Source organism: Portunus trituberculatus, chromosome 41 (genome assembly GCF_017591435.1).
Source record: "Portunus trituberculatus isolate SZX2019 chromosome 41, ASM1759143v1, whole genome shotgun sequence".
NCBI classification, from domain to species: Eukaryota; Metazoa; Arthropoda; class Malacostraca; order Decapoda; family Portunidae; genus Portunus; species Portunus trituberculatus.
Window position 1 is genome coordinate 16,367,036 of NC_059295.1, and position 17,796 is coordinate 16,384,831.

The 17,796-nt window shown below is 38.4% G+C and overlaps 2 protein-coding genes across 6 annotated transcripts in view; one reads left to right on the forward strand and one right to left on the reverse strand.

The window, feature by feature from the left end:
* Positions 1 to 518, reverse strand: part of LOC123517098 — a 72,088-nt gene extending 71,570 nt beyond the window's left edge. Inside the window, exon 1 of the mRNA XM_045276984.1 lies at positions 454 to 518. Coding sequence (XP_045132919.1) covers positions 454 to 506 — 53 coding nt within the window. The 5' untranslated portion in view covers positions 507 to 518. The remainder of the gene's footprint in view (positions 1 to 453) is intronic.
* Positions 519 to 655: 137 nt separating this feature from the next.
* The window catches only part of LOC123517100 (ABC transporter A family member 1-like), a 45,966-nt gene continuing 28,825 nt past the window's right edge, over positions 656 to 17,796 (forward strand). The window contains exons 1-6 of one of the 5 annotated variants that reach the window (XM_045276985.1): positions 656 to 810; positions 7,407 to 7,624; positions 8,075 to 8,242; positions 8,446 to 8,549; positions 9,051 to 9,164; positions 9,390 to 9,522. In XM_045276985.1, coding sequence (XP_045132920.1) covers positions 7,430 to 7,624; positions 8,075 to 8,242; positions 8,446 to 8,549; positions 9,051 to 9,164; positions 9,390 to 9,522 — 714 coding nt within the window. In that variant the 5' untranslated portion in view covers positions 656 to 810; positions 7,407 to 7,429. Of the gene's footprint in view, positions 811 to 832; positions 960 to 1,194; positions 1,319 to 5,428; positions 5,998 to 6,370; positions 6,475 to 7,406; positions 7,625 to 8,074; positions 8,243 to 8,445; positions 8,550 to 9,050; positions 9,165 to 9,389; positions 9,523 to 17,796 lie in introns of those variants that run through there. The other 4 variants (XM_045276987.1, XM_045276986.1, XM_045276989.1 and 1 more) reach the window with 4 other exon arrangements.

Genomic DNA, 17,796 nt, shown 5'->3' on the forward strand with positions numbered 1-17,796 from the left:
GAGGTGGGTAAAAAACACATAGCTGATAGTGGTGAAACTCTGGAGTAATACCTCCTTTTCTTTTAATATTTTCATTGTCCTAAGTCACACATCACCTGACATAAAAAACACTTACTCATTGTTATCAGAATGATAACTAATCTCAACACAAAGAGAGGTGGTGACGAGCCTACCACGCGGTGCTCGGCGGCTCCAAGATCGCATGTGTGTGAGTCATCTTCTAAAACTAAGATGGAGAATTAACGATAATGGAAATAATGATAATGATAAATAGATTAAATATCCACACTCATGTCGAGAAGGTTTAGGGTGCTGTTTTGGGAAAAGTTGAGAAACCTCATGACAGCCACTATCTACCAACTATACCAGCACACTGATATCCCTATTACCAAGCAGTGGTAACCAATAACTAGTCACTGTACAAGGACAGCGAGAAATTTAACAAAAGGATACACGGTGTTCATGCTTCCTGGCGGACGCGCCCAGGTAGCGTCTGTGGTCGTCATAGTAACCGCCCTGATAAGAGTAAAGACAATCTAAAGGAAATTCATTCAAGGCCACTTATGATAACTCTATATAATCTTAAGGAATGTAAAAAAAAATATGATAAGAGTTACGCTAGGAGCATCTTGAGAGAGAGAGAGAGAGAGAGAGAGAATTTCAGTTCGGTCCGAACGGCAAACATGATGATGTTATGAATCCAATCTGTTCTTACAACGGGAAGTGTGTTATCAGCTTGTCACAACTGTCATGAAGATACATGAAGACGTAAAGAAGAACAGATCAGCTGATAAGATGGAGGATGGAAAGGTACACGTGACCTTACAAACACTTTAATTATTACTAAACTTACACAACGCGGCTTAAAAGATCATCGTGTGTGGTAAGGTTGTGCTCTGCTCTTACACCCATGATCAAAGTTTATCTAGACCCGTCAGTGTGAGGTGCAATACAACATGGTACGTTGTTTGAGGTTAACGAGAAGTCATTTACAAACTAACTTGTTATTTCTGAGTGCTAAATGAGGTATTAATGTATCAGTGGGATCGTGTGTTATAGGTATGAATGTCAGCTGGACTTAGTTTTAACTATATAGTATATTCTATTCATAGGTGCGCTAGTAATTTTTGAGAGTTTTACAGGATACTATTACATCATGACCCTGTAGGCTTATTGGAGTCAACATCACGAGTGTCAATTCATGAGAAAGTGAATGTTATCTGGGCCTCTTATCGTGGCTTATGTGTCAGATGTTTTAATGATAAGGGCCTTCATATACGTGGTGTTCAGTGGCTTCATACCATAGTTTGACATTAAGGTAAAGTGTGGCGTTCTAGTGCAGGATCACAGTGATTACATATTAGACAGCCTGTTTCCATCATGCTGTGCTGTTATTGTTTATAGACTTGCTGATTTTCAGACATTCCTCAGAACAACCTGTGTCTCTAATCCTTGTATCACAACTCTTGTTAACTTGCTTTATGTGATAGACACTTGTGGCTTTTAACTGTATTACTGTTCTTGGATTCTTCAGAATTTATCAAAGCCTCAAATTGGTAAATTTTGATAATAGTAACTCCCTTTCTGTTCTATTTCCTTCCCTCTTTAGGAGTAATTTCTTACCAAGATTTCTTACCAAGATGAGGGTCTTGATCCCTCATCAGTCTCTTCTGCATCTTCCAACCAAAACTATTAGTGTACCACTGGGGGACTGCAGGACGGTTAGCTAGTTTTAGATGCAGAACATAACTCATATAAAGACCTAGCTAACAATACTCATAAAGACGATGACCCAGGAATTGTTCAAGCAAATGTTTGAAGGACTGGAGAGATTGAGCTGACACAACTATTTCAGGTAAAGAATTCCTGATAATGATGACCCATAATGAGAAGAAACGACTTCTAACGTTAGTGGAGTGATGAGGCACTAAGAAAATAGACCATTTAGTTGAGGACTCAAACCACTCAAAATCTTTCACACTTAAATCAAATCAGCTCTCAGCAATCTATCCTTTATAGAAAACAATTTCAGCCTAGATCATCTTTCTGAGTATGGTAGGTCACCAGAACCTTCAACTTTTTTAGTCCACCTCCTCTGAACAGATTTCAGCATGCGTACATCACCCAGGAAGTCAGTATTCCAAACAACACTACCAAAGTCAATAATTGGCTGAACATGTGTGACAAAAATGTGATAGCTACATGAAAGAAGGTGATCTGCATAAGATGCCTCTGAAAATGTGCCTGGCAACACCATTAGCTTTGTAGCAAATTTCATGGATGTGAAGGTGGAATTTCAGTGTTGAGTTGACTAGAATGCTAAGGTCTCGAACAGAATCTTTGTGAGGAATGGGGTGATTTTCGAGGTGGTAGAAATGGTGAGAAGCTGGAATGTGTCTTGAGAAATGTATACAAGCATATTTGTTGATGTAAAAGGAAAGACCCCAAGATAGACTTCTTTGGTATAGCAATGAAACATCATATTGTAAAGACATGATAGCATCACAAGCATTTGATTTCTTTGATGCAATGGCAAGATACAGTTTGAGATCATCAGCAAACAAAACTGATTTGCAATTAAGATGAGTAGTGACATGGTTAATATAGCTCAAAAACAATAGGGTATCATGGATTGAGCCCTGAGGAACACCACTAGGAACTTCAGATACATGACTAGAGGAGTGATGAACAACAACTTTTATTTTCCGACTAGTAAGAAAATCACAGATCCAGCCAAGCAGTGGATTTCTGATACCAATTTGAAATAATTTTGATAATAAGACTTGGTGGTTCACAACATCAAAGGCCTTACTGTGATAAAAAAGTAGAACATCCACATGCGAGCCTTGGTCAAGATGAAAACTAACATAATCATAGGTAAAGAGAAGTTGATCAGAAACGGAAAATCCAGAACGAAAACCAAATTGAGAGACAGAGCAAGTTATTACTGTCCAGGTAACCATAAAGTTGAGAGGTAACGAGACTTTCAAGAGTTTTAGAACAGACAGAGGTTAGACTTATAGGCCTATAGTTTGAAGGACTGGAATGTGAACCCCCTTTAAAAAGAGGCATAAGATTAGCAAATTTCCAGACAGAGGGAACCTTCATAGAAAAAATGCTTTTGCAAAAGATTAGATACAAAGGATAGCATAAGGCAGGGGCACACTTTCTGAACATAATACAGGGAAGGCCATCAGGATCACAACTAAGAGATAATTTAATCTTATTTAAAACCACCAAAACATCACTTACTGTGAATTCCTTGTAAACAAAAAGAGAGTCGACTATTTGATGGGAGTGAGGATCTGGCAGTGAACCTTGGACAAACACCGATGAGAAACACTGTACCAAGCAATCTGTCATACTATTACAGTCCTCTACCCAAGACCCATCAACCAGGAGAGGCCCAACTGTAGGGTGACTGATCTTCCTTAAGTAACCGTGAAACCTCTGGATATCACCAGAGGCAGCTAAGGAACGCTCATAATTAATAATTGCAAGGTTAACATAATTTATATGTTGAATATTCAGATCCCTATAAAGAAACCAGCTTCTCACAGTTAAAGGGAAATGTCGACTGTGAGAGCTTCTCAAAAGCTTGTAGTTGAGCCAAGCTACTCCCCGTCTCCTCTGGAGGTCCTTAGATATAGAACTGGCCCAAGGTGGTCTTCTAGATCTATCAAAATTTGACTGGACTAGAACAAACACAGTGAAGGCATCCATTAGAATCTCATTAAACTCTGTGTAACACTGTTCTACATTGTGACCACTAAATAAGGAATTCCAGTCAATGCCAGACAAATAATATTGCAACTGGGGAAAATTGCAATGAAACCAGTCAAAACGATCAGGAGGGATAACAGAAGAGGAGGTAGATGAAAACGTTAGTGTAAAAAGAATACCGACATGGCCACAGCCTGGAGATGGAGCAATGCTGTCAAGTCTAGATACACGATCATGCTCGGAAGTAAGAACCAAGTCAAGAATGTTACCAGAACTAAAAAAAGTAGGAAATTTAACCCATTGTGTGAGGCCAAGGGAAACAAAGAGTTTGACGAATAAGTGACTGATTAAGGAGCTACTAACTGGAACAGGACCAGACTAATTAATAGATGGTAAATTGAAGTCACCCATCAGCACTACATTTTTATCAGAACAAAAGGAGGATAAATAAGATACTAGTTCAACATTTTCTAAGTGGAAGTAACTGGGGGGTTTATAAACCACAATGACATAAGTGGAAACAAGTGGAAGAAAAACTGTTACGGTATTACGATGGTCTTTAAAAACTTTACCCACTTTAATGTTGTCCTTGACATAAAGACCAACCCCATGCTTGGAGATTCCCGAGGGTGAATCATTTCTAAAAAAGTAATACCCTGATATATTTACAACAGAAGGCTTGACTTCATGGGTAAGCCATGTTTCACAAACACCCAAATTCCCTACACCATAGGAAACAGTGGTGAGCAACAGAAAAGGAACCTTATTCACTAAACAATTTAAATTTTAAAGTAGAAAAACAATATAAGAAACAAGAGAAGACTGAAACACATCTACTTTCCCAACTCCAGGTCTGCAATCTTCATTCTGATACTCCCTCCTGGAGTACCTAATAAAGGGGAACTAGAAACTGTAGGGGCAGAGTTAGGAGGACGAAGAGATAGGGTCTGCCCAACACTTCTAACTGCACCATCACCAGAACTCTGCAGACCCACATTATTGTTCCCAACAGAACCAGATGTAGAACCCCCAGTCGAGCCAGAACCTGAGCCAGGGTTTCTGCCACCACCAGTCATTCTCAGATCACTAGGTGCAGCAGCCCTCTTTTCCCGAAGCTCGTCTCTGATTATAGGTCAAATCCCTACTAATGTACACAGAATTGTGAACTAGCCAAATTACTACTCTTTGAGAGCAGCTCAGATCTGTGGAAAGGGATCAAAATTTTGGCATGGACAAGATTAGCCTTTAGGGGAACAACATCCAAGAGAATAATATTAAGATTAGGGCACAAAAACTTGGCTATTTCAGTAAATGAAACCTGAACGTTGTTAGATGAAATACCACGAATGATGATGCTATCCCTCCTTTTGTCCCTCTTGAGCAATTCTCTGGTGTCTTCTCTCTCCCACTTCTGGAGCAAAGCAGGATCAACTGGCTGCTGGAAGGCCCCCACACCATTTGCATTTAGTTGAGACTTTAGGCTCTCAATCAAAATACTCAGCTTAGCAACAGCACTACTTAAACCTTTAATGGTCTCAAGAGTTGAGTAAGCTCGTTGTTACCAGAGCCACTACTCTTGTCTGCCTTATCTCATCAAAGACAGCAACTAGTGCAAATATAAGTAACACCACACTTAGAATAGTCCACAATATTTCTAAAAACTTTGTAGAGCAGGCCAGAGCTCCTGTGAGGCATTGGTCCAAATAGAGCAAAGTTCACACTCAAGAGAGTCAATATTTCTGATATTGGTATTGCAAGTATCACATGGATATAAATTCTCACTTGAAGCCTGAGACTCAGCATCTTGGTACTCTGTGCCCTCCAAGCTAGACCCTGCAGCCCTATCAGCCTGAGACCCATGACCTCTTCCCCACTTGCTAGGCATTGAGGATAGAGACAATAAAACACCAAGAAGAACAGAAAGCAAACAGAACAATAAAGAACACAGGACAAAACAGGCACAAGAACATAGAGCACAAAAAGCAACTTAGACTACTACAACCTCACGACAGCACCTCCTACCTGCTAAAAAGACAAAGGAAAATATGGTAAACAACAAACACTGAACTACTAAAAAAAGGACAAACACCAAAAACAAGTACAAAGGTCAGGATATACTGCCCGATACTTGGTAAAAAACTGTGACTTAATAGCAAGGAAGAAAAATACCAATTAGTCAGGGGAAAAAACAGCTGTCAACACCACAACATGGTAGGAACTAGCCAGCATACGTCCATCCTCCACAGCAGCCAGTGGACAACCTTGGAGACCTGGGTGAGAAAGTTGAGTTTGATGATGGGAACTCCAAAATAGGCAGATTTTTGGGAAGTCATAAAAGTCTACAGAGAAAACACATTTTCTGAAAAAAAGAAGGAAAAAACAAACCGGGATTATCATGCATGTTTGCTCCACCTCCATCATCTCAGTTCTTTTGGCTCAGGTTTAAAAAAGACCCAATAGTGGTCATAATTAGTATTTTAAAGTTAAGAAGAATATATTTTTTTTCATAAATCACTCTATCTTTAGATGATAATGTACTTGATCATATTGCATTTGTCCCATTTTAGGATTGTGGGTTTCCCTCTGTTGTTACTTTTATCACTGATTGTGGTGCCTACAAATCTTAAGATAAAGATATACCATATCTTTTGTTGGTCATGTCTCACTGGTTAGGAAGTGTGTCATTTTGTGTTTGTCCCATAGGGAAGTACAGTGGCCTCAAATCTAAATAATTAATGCTGAACACTTGAGGTAAACATAGAGAAGTTTGTAATTTTTGGGGGGACTATACAGTATATATATTGGTATATACTGTATGAATTGCTGGCTGTGAGAAGGGACCAAGCCCCAAACGTGTTGAAATAAAGCTAAAAGTTAATTCTGTTCTGCAATTTTTCCTACATCTTAGAAATAACATTGATGTGGTAGTATCTATTTTATGTCTAGCTGATGTTCATTAATCATGGTAATATAATGTTATTTTGAAGATGTAAGGGAAATATGACAATAGAATACCTATATTCTATTTCTTAAATCCATTTCAAGGTGGTTGGTGTTGGGCCTCTTGTTACATGTATTCATATATTGTTAATGAATTTTGTAGTGAGTGTGTTTAAAGTTGTAAGTGCTGTGTCCTCACATTTTCCATATGGAGATAATATGACTATGATAGTGATGATCCTCTTCAAGTGAGAAAATACACTGTTTAGTCAGTCCTTTTCTTATTAATAGAAAGAGCTTTTATTTATAACATGAGGAGATGAATCAATCAGATTATTCATAACTGTTAATTTATGTCTTTTATGTGGTATATGATATGATCTAGTGTGGTACATCCTCAGGGTGTGCCAATTCCATGCACTTCTGAAATACTCCACTTTTGGACCATTGATATTTTTCACATTTTCTTTGTATTATCTGTTTCTATTGACAATTCTCTGCATTATGAAATGATGTCATCCTGTCATTTAGAAAGATAATATAAATATGTAATGTAAGGAATTACATGTATTTGTACAGGAAAAAATCTGTTCATTACAATACCTGGTTCTTGTGGAAGACTTCTAATTTAACATATGCTGTTGTTATGACAAAGAGAATGTTTTTTTTTTTTTTTGTGGTTTGTTTCTTATTTAAGGACTGATGTATATGATATAGACTTCACCACTCTATTCATTTTTCAGAAAGAACAGGCACCAGAGAATTAATGAATAGCCTGCAACTAAATGATATGCAGGACATCACACATGAGACAAGAATGCCAACACCAGCCTGGGATAGGGACCCTGAGGGGAAGGCCTTTAGGGAGAGCATGAAGGAAGGCAGCTATGTGGCACAATTTCAGGCTCTCATCTTCCGTAATTTGGCCATTAAAAAACGTGACAGGCGGAAATCACTAGCTGTAAGGCCATTATGTAATAGGTGTTTGTGATGTACTATGTATTCAGCTTAGATACTTTCCTGAGATCACTTTGCTTTGAAGTCCATTTCTATTCTGTAAATAGACTGAACTCATTGATCATTATAACATGTGAATCTTTCATAACCACTTGTACCAGCAATTTCTCTCCTGGGCTCAGTTAGTTCTGAAATTAAGTTACATTTCATTTTTATCCTTTTCTTTATATATTACTTGTACCTTTACTTGATGATTCCATTTGAATAGATTTAGCATATTATTTCAGTAGTAATTCTAGGAGATACTGAATTGTCCTTTTCTATCTGTGTAGTGTTGCACTGAAGAACAAAAGTATGGAATACTTGAAAAAAGTTCCTTACTTTATTAAACAATTAGATATGAATATAGTTCCCACTCTAACTGTAAGATGACATGGAGCATTGCACTTTCCAGGAGCTGTTGATGCCTCTCTACTGGATAATGATTCTGGCAATCATTCGGCTCTCCAGCAATGGTGAAGTGTTGGAGCCGGTGGAGGTTCCACATGGGCGGGGCTCCCTCATGGATAGTGCTGTCTTTTTGAATTCTAAAACGCTTCATGTGGCTCCTAAAACTCACAAGGTCTCTCTCTCTCTCTCTCTCTCTCTCTCTCTCTCTCTCTCTCTCTCTCTCTCTCTCTCTCCTATTTTCTTGTTTTTGAACTTTGTATTTTTGCTTTTTGCCTTTTACTTAACTTCATTCATAATTTTGATGCACAGTACATATATGAAAATATGGAAGTTGCTTTTAAAATTCAATGTCACATGGTAATCATTTGCTCTCAGGTAGGAGAGGTGATGGATGCAGTGCTGAATATTGCAGAAGGACTGATTACTAATATTTCTGTTCAATACTACAAGAATGAAACTGAGTTCTTGAACCACTTCTTGTAAGTATGGTGAGCCAAATTGTTCAGAGAAGGGGAAAAGATGTAGAAGAAAAATTATGCTAATTTATGTTGTGGATTCCGTGTTAAATAAGTAGGAGCTCGACTCTTGATAATGTTGAAATCTTTGGCTTTTTTTGGGGGGAAAAAATTGGTATAATATTGCATATGGATAGTTATAACTAAAGAATCTTGAATAGTAAAGTATATTTAGATTCACTGATATGGGAATATAGACAATGAGAGATATTGTTATTATCTTATTATCAGATGAAACATTAAAGTATACTTACAATGATTATTTCTTTTTACTCTGTGTAGTAAATGATATGTTTTGCAAAACCTTTTATATGTTTCACTAAATTTGTAACTTTACATCTTGGGACATTATAGTAGCTCATATTAAGGTAGGTCATTGTATGTCATACTATTGGTTGGTTGTTTATTTATGTCAATGAGATCTGTAAATATAGTGGGTGATTACAATTTGCTTAATGTTTTCAGGGCCAACAAAGCCTCAGTAAAAGTTGGAGTCATATTTGAAGATGATCCTCTGACTAACAAGAGCTACACACTGAGGTTCAATCCCTTGTTCACATTTCTTCCATCAGATGGACTGTAAGTGTAAAGTTATTCAACTTTTGGGATTGGGTAGAATTTACTGTTTCTTGCTTTTTTGTGTTATATCACCTGTAAATATGAAATTATGCCATGTGGAGAGATGGAGCAACTGAGTAACTACTTGTGTATATTAAGGTACACATACCTGTCATGTTCACTTGAAAAAAAAGGAAAGAAAGATGTCAAGTTTGGTTTTCATGACGGTGAGGAACCACATTGCAGGTGGAGCGCAGGACAGGAATGCCGCAATGGGAACAATACTTCTGAGCTGCAGGCATATGTCTGCTCTCCCAATAGCTACTTCTATTCTGGGTTTTCAGCACTGCAAACCATCATTGATATGGCTCTGACTAATGTAAGTCTTGATGTCATAATGCTCAATTGAAAATATTGCATGTGTACAGAGTCTGGAAACTGATTTGAAAAAACAGCTAAGGAATATCTATATAAATAGTGTGTGTGTGTGTGTGTGTGTGTGTATTCACCTAGTTGTATTCACCTAGTTGTAATTTTACAGGGCCTGGGTATCATACTCGTGTGGCCCCGTCTCCATATCTACACACATCCAACTTTCCTTTAAAACTATGCACACTCCTTGCTGACACCACCTCCTCACTCAAACCATTCCACACCTCCACACATCTTTGTGGGAAACTATATTTTTCACATCCTTCAAGCATATTCCTTGGCTATCTTTTTACTATGCGATCTTGTAGTTCTATTTAAGTTTTCCTCTCTCAACATCATTTGCTCATTATCCACTTCATCCAGTCCATTCAACAGTTTATAAACCTGTATTAAATCTCCTCTTTCTCTTCTTTGTTCCAAGGTAGGCAAATTCATTTCTTTTAATCTCTCCTCATAGGTCATTTCTGCCAATTCCGGAACCATTTTTGTTGCCATTCTCTGCAATCTCTCCAACTTCCTTATATGCTTCTTTTTATAAGGGGACCAAACCACTCCAGCATATTCCAATCTTGGTCTAATTACCATACTAATTAATTTCTTCATCATATCTTTATCCATATAATGGAAGGCTAATCCAATATTTTTATCAAATTATACGTTTCTCCAAACATCTTATCAATATGAGCCTCAAACTGCCCATGGTCTTGTATTATCACTCCCAAATCCTTTTCCTTTTCCACCTTTTTCAACACTACTTCTTCACCCATCTTATATGACCCTCTTGGCCGTCTTCCACTCTTCCCATCTCCATCACATGACTTTTGCTCAGATTAAATTCCATTTGCCACCTCTTGCTCCACTCCCAAATCTTATCCAGGTCTGCCTGTAAAATTTCACAATCTTCTTCACTCTTCACACACCTACACAACTTCGCATCATCCGCAAACAAATTAATATAACTGTTTACTCCTCTGGCATGTCATTAATATATACCAGGAAAAGTATTGGTGCCAGCACTGAGCCTTGTGGGACTCCACTCTCCACCACCAACCAGTCCGACTTTGCATCCCTTATTACCGTTCTCATCTCCTCCATCTCAAGTAGTTTTCCATCCACTTTAACACTTTTCCTTTCAGTCCTCCATAAATCTCTACTTTCCATAACAGTCTCTGTGAGGTACCTTGTCAAAAGCTTTCTTTAAATCCAAATATACACAGTCCATCCATCCTCTCTCTCTGTATTTTGTCAACCACTCTTGAATAAAAGCTCAGTAGATTTGTTACACATGACCTCCCTTTCCTGAAGCCAAATTGATGATCCGATAATAACTTATGATCCTCCAGGAACCGTATCCAATATTTCTTTATCACCCTCTCACAAATCTTACCGACCACACTTGTTAGAGACACAGGTCTATAGTTAAGAGGCTCTTCCTTACTGCCTCCCTTATAAATGGGCACCACTTCAGCTCTCTTCCACTCTACTGGTACTTCCCTGTTTCTAATGAACACCTTATAATATCATATAATGGATCAATCAATTCTTCTCTACACTCCTTCAATAATTTTCCTGAAACTTCATCTGGTCCCATCGCTTTATCATCTTTAAGTTCCTCCAACATTTTATATAACTCCTTTTAGGTATCTTAATGTCATCCATGTGCACATTTCCTTGTACATTCTGTGGCTTTACAAACATTGTTTCTTCAGTAAATACTTGCTGAAACCTATTATTTAGCAATTCCGCTATATTCTTAGGGTCATCTACTATCCCTTGCTCTCCTTTTAATCTTTCAATGGACTCTCTCTTTTAAGTTTACCATTTATGAACCTGTAAAACAATTTTGGATGTTCCTTACTCTTGTCTACAATATCTTTTCAAATTTTCTTTCTTCCTCCTCCTTACCCTCACATACTCATTTCTCGCCACTCTATAATTCTCCTTATTTAGTATATTCCTGCTCTTTTTCCATCTTTTCCAAGCCACATCTCTTTTCCTTAGCCTTAACACAAGTTGCATTAAACCAATCCTTTCTTCCTTCCTCTCTTGGTTTATACTTTGGTACAAATTTCATAACTCCTTCTTTATAATATTTCATAAAAATCTCATATTTCTTTTGCACTTCTCTGATTTGTAACATCTCCTCCCAATCTAATTTTCTGAAATAATTTTTCAAACTTTCTGTGTCCATCTTTCTATAATTCAATCTACCACTCCTGTATGTCTCGTCCTTCCTTCGCTGTGTTGTTGCTATCTGCATTTCCATAACCACATGATCACTCTTTCCCAAAGGACACTTGTATTGTATATCTCCACATAGGTACACTTCTCTTGTTAACACCAAATCCAGTCTAGCCGGTTCATCATCTCCTCTATATCTAGTATTTTCCTTCACCCTCTGTTCCATCATATTTTCCATCATTAGATTAAGAAATCTCTCTCCCATGCTTCCTCTCCAACACCACTTACTAGATTTTCCCAATCCACCTCCTTACAATTAAAATCTCCTACTAGTATCACCTTTCTTTTCCAGATAATACACTTTCCAAACTCTGTAAAGTATCCTTGATCATATTGTCGTATTCCCTTAATGTCCAAGAATTTGTTTTAGGAGGTACATAGGTCACCATGATTATTAATTCTTTTCCATCACTTTTTATCCTTATGCTTATCACTTCTGTTGTTCTTCCCATACCAAACCTTATCCACATTTATTTATTTCTTCGTCATAATCATAACTCCTCCTCCACCTTTACTCTCTATCCTTTCTCCATATATTATATTTATTATCCAAATTTATCTTTGTTTTTCATGCAATTTTGTCTCAGTCAAACACACTATATCAGGCTTCTCCACTATCATATAGTCTTGCAATTCCAATCTACTTGACAGTATCCCATCTATATTAGTATACATTACGGTCCACCCACTGCTCCTCTAGGGGTTCCTCCGTATTCCTTCTTTCCACATACCACTTTCTGACTCTCTCTCCTATAACTCTCCAAAAAAACTTTTCTTTCCTCCTCAGACCGCTCATCATTTTTCCTTCTCGCCTCTTCCACCAATTCCTTATATCTTCTCTCTCTTCCTCATTTCTATTCTTTCTCACAAACACCTCTTTACAACCTTCTATCTCTCTTAACTTTGATGTTCTATATAGGACATCCTCCGCAGATTGTTGTGACTTCAGTACTACTTTAATCGGTCTGTTCACTCCTCCTTATACGGACCCAGTCTATGGATCTCTTCCACTTCTTCTTGTAGGTCTTTTTTTCATCATCATTTAGATTTTTGAACAGATCTCTTACCGTTTTAATTCTTCCTTAATTCTCTTAGGCTTATATGTTATATTTTGTTCTTTCATCCCAAATATTAACACACTCTTCTTCTTTTCTGCTATTTCCTTATCAATGTTTCCTTATTCTTCATTACATTAACCAGTTCCTTGGACCTTTCTTTTTGTCTTCCTTCAACTGATCTTTAATTATTTCTTGTAATCCAACCATCTCTGCTTCCTCGACTCAGTCCATTGTGTTTTCTTCAGTTCCCATTCCTTTCAAACCTTTCATTCTGCTCACTAATCATTTCCTTAAAGTCATCTTTCTCCTTTACTACTCTCTCCATTTTCTCCTCCAACCGTCTCTTGTATTTTTCAACCTCCACCTTCAAATGTGCATTCTCATCCACCAATCGTTTTTCATTTTCCTCCAGTCTCTTAACTCTTTCCTTCAAAGCCTTGGAATTCTCTATCCTGCTCCTCCTCACTCCTCTGAACTTTTAATTCCTTCACTAACTCCTCAAATCTCTTCTCCAACATCACCAATCTACCTTGCAATGTTGCCCTGTTGAAGCTGGACTCATGCTTTGACTGGCCACTTTGGCTTTGCTCCTGGGCCTCATCAACATATTTTGAATTTGGTAATTTATTCTTACCGGTCTATCCATTTTTCTTACTTTTCCTGGGAACATGTGGGTGTGTGGTCACTGGGGCCAGGCCTGGTAGTTACGTGTGTGGTTGGATGCGTTGGCGGCTGCTATGGCTGGCCTTTGTGGGTTCCCGCCTGTCGTTTGGAGTGTGGAGGTTCTCACCTCCGATCACTCCCATGTACACGCCACCAGGCTACGTTCACTCTGTACACTGTTCACTCGCTCTGGTCGCCCTCAATAGCAATAACTATTCTCACTCAAGCACATTGCTTAGCGTGTGGAGTGTTAGTTAGATGCCTCTCTGACAGGAGCACGTCCGCTCTCCACAGTGTGTGTGTGTGTGTGTGTGTGTGTGTGTGTGTGTGTGTGTGTGTGTGTGTGTGTGTGTGTGTGTGTGTGTTTGTTTTTCCATTCCTGTCTATCTCACATGTGTGTGTGTGTGTGTGTGTGTGTGTATTTACCTAATTGTATTTACCTAATTGTAACATACGGAAAAGAGCTATGCTCGTGTTGTCCCATCTCCATATCTATTAATGTCCAGCTTTTTCTTAAAATCATGAATATTCCTTGCGTTGACCACTTCCACGTCTAAACTATTCCATGCTTCCACCCTTCTATGAGGGAAGCTATATTTTTCACATCTCTCCTATAAGTGGCCATTTTAGTTTTTTCCCATGCCCTCTCGACATTCTTTCATTCCACATACACAGATCTTCCCTATCCATTTTTTCCATGCCAATCATCACTCTGTATATTGCTATCAGGTCTCCCTTTCTCTTCTGTTTTCCAGGGTCGGAAGTTGCATTCTTTCAGTCTGTCTTCATAAGTCAAATCTCTTAAGTCAGGCACCATTTTGTTGCAGCCCTCTGTACTTTCTCTAGTTTCCTTATGTGTTTCTTAAGTTCGAGCCCACTGTATTGTTGCATATTCAAGCCTCGGTCTTATCATTGCAGTAATTATTTTCTTCATCATTTCTTCATCTAAATATATGAACGCCACTCTTATGTTCCTCAATAAGTTCAATACTTCTCCAATTATTTTGTTTATATGTCTCTCTGGCGATAGGTCATTGGTAATTGTCACCCCAAGGTCTTTTTCTTCATGACTGGTTTTATGTCTTCATTTCCTATCTTGTACATACTCCTGATTCTTCTTTCACTCTTGCCAAACTCTATTTTCTTGCATTTTGTCGTGTTGAACTCCATTTGCCATGTACAGCTCCATTTCCATATTCTGTCCAAGTCTTCCTGGAGTAGTTCGCAATCTTTGTCACATCTCACTTTTCTTAACAATTTTGCATCGTCTGCAAATAGGCTCACATAACTGGACACCCCATCCACCATGTCATTTATGTAGACCGCGAACATTACTGGTGCCAACACTGATCCCTGTGGAACTCCACTCTCCACCAAGCCCCATTCTGATGGTCTGTCCTTAATTATTGTTCTCATTTCTCTTCCTACCAAAAGTCTTCCATCCATTTTAGTAAACTGCCATGCACTCCTCCTACCATTTCAAGTTTCCAGATCAGTCTCTGTGTGGTACCTTATCAAAGGCCTTTTTAAATCCAGATATATTCCATCAGCCCAACCATCTCTTTCCTGTATTACATCTATCACCCTCGAATAGTAACATATCAGGTTTGTCGCATGAACGCCCTTTCTAAAACCAAATTGACACTCACAAAGTATGTCATTTTTCTCCAAGAAGTCTGTCCATCTATTCTTCACCACCCTCTCACACATCTTAGCTACCACACTTGTAAGTGACACTGGTCTATAGTTCAATGGGTCTCTCTTGTTACCTGATTTATAAATTGGGACAATGTTAGCTCTTTTCCAGTCTTGGGGCACTACACCTTCCCTTAATGAGGCATCAATTACTTCACAAACTTTTTCTGCCAGTTGCTCCTGCATTCTCTTAAAATCCATCCTGATACCCCATCAGGTCCCACAGCTTTTCTCACTTCTAAACTCCCATCATATTCTTGATCTCCTCACAGTTACTTGAAACTCCTTCATAATCCCTTTCTGTTCCATTACCAGTGGTTTGTCAAAAGCAGTCTCCTTTGTGAATACCTTTCGAAAGCATCCATTCATAGCCTCTGCCATTTCCTGGGATCCTCACTGCAGACTCCATTTACTTCTAAACTTTCAATACTTTCTCTATTTTTGATGTTGTTGTTCACATGTCTGTGTGTGTGTGTGTGTGTGTGTATTTACCTAATTGTATTTACCTAATTGTAACATACGGAAAAGAGCTATGCTCGTGTTGTCCCGTCTCCATATCTATTAATGTCCAGCTTTTCTTAAAATCATGAATATTCCTTGCTTGACCACTTCCACGTCTAAACTATTCCATGCTTCCACCCTTCTATGAGGGAAGCTATATTTTTCACATCTCTCCTATAAGTGGCCATTTTAGTTTTTCCCATGCCCTCTCGACATTCTTTCATTCCACATACACAGATCTTCCCTATCCATTTTTTCCATGCCAATCATCACTCTGTATATTGCTATCAGGTCTCCCTTTCTCTTCTGTTTTCCAGGGTTGGAAGTTGCATTCTTTTCAGTCTGTCTTCATAAGTCAAATCTCTTAAGTCAGGCACCATTTTTGTTGCAGCCCTCTGTACTTTCTCTAGTTTCCTTATGTGTTTCTTTAAGTTCGGAGCCCACTGTATTGTTGCATATTCAAGCCTCGGTCTTATCATTGCAGTAATTATTTTCTTCATCATTTCTTCATCTAAATATACGAACGCCACTCTTATGTTCCTCAATAAGTTCAATACTTCTCCAATTATTTTGTTTATATGTCTCTCTGGCGATAGGTCATTGGTAATTGTCACCCCAAGGTCTTTTCTTCATGACTGGTTTTATGTCTTCATTTCCTATCTTGTACATACTCCTGATTCTTCTTTCACTCTTGCCAAACTCTATTTTCTTGCATTTTGTCGTGTTGAACTCCATTTGCCATGTACAGCTCCATTTCCATATTCTGTCCAAGTCTTCCTGGAGTAGTTCGCAATCTTTGTCACATCTCACTTTTCTTAACAATTTTGCATCGTCTGCAAATAGGCTCACATAACTGGACACCCCATCCACCATGTCATTTATGTAGACCGCGAACATTACTGGTGCCAACACTGATCCCTGTGGAACTCCACTCTCCACCAATCCCCATTCTGATGGTCTGTCCTTAATTATTGTTCTCATTTCTCTTCCTACCAAAAGTCTTCCATCCATTTTAGTAAACTGCCATGCACTCCTCCTACCATTTCAAGTTTCCAGATCAGTCTCCGGTGTGGTACCTTATCAAAGGCCTTTTTTAAATCCAGATATATTCCATCAGCCCAACCATCTCTTTCCTGTATTACATCTATCACCCTCGAATAGTAACATATCAGGTTTGTCGTGCATGAACGCCCTTTTCTAAAACCAAATTGACACTCACAAAGTATGTCATTTTTCTCCAAGAAGTCTGTCCATCTATTCTTCACCACCCTCTCACACATCTTAGCTACCACACTTGTAAGTGACACTGGTCTATAGTTCAATGGGTCTCTCTTGTTACCTGATTTATAGATTGGGACAATGTTAGCTCTTTTCCAGTCTTGGGGCACTACACCTTCCCTTAATGAGGCATCAATTACTTCACAAACTTTTTCTGCCAGTTGCTCCTGCATTCTCTTAAAATCCATCCTGATACCCCATCAGGTCCCACAGCTTTTCTCACTTCTAAACTCCCCATCATGTTCTTGATCTCCTCCACAGTTACTTGAAACTCCTTCATAATCCCTTTCTGTTCCATTACCAGTGGTTTGTCAAAAGCAGTCTCCTTTGTGAATACCTTCCGAAAGCATCCATTCATAGCCTCTGCCATTTCCTGGGATCTTCACTGCATACTCCATTTACTTCTAAACTTTCAATACTTTCTCTATTTTTGATGTTGTTGTTCACATGTCTGTAAAAAGCCTTGGTTGGTCTTTACATTTATCAATTATATCCTTTTCTTGTTTCTTTCTTTCTTCTCTTCTAATCAACACATATTCATTTCTTGCTCTTTTGTAACTTTCCCACTGCTTAATCCGTCTTTTCCTTCTCCACCTCTTCCATGCATCCTCTTTTCTTGTTCTAGCCTTTTCACATCTATCGTTAAACCAGTCCTGCTTTCCAACTTCTCTATGTTGTCTTATTGGTACAAATTTTTCTCACCTTCTTTGTATATTTTATAAATTCCTTCCACTTTTCATTTGCTCCTTAGCACTCTTGAATTTCATCCAATTTGTCTCTTGAAA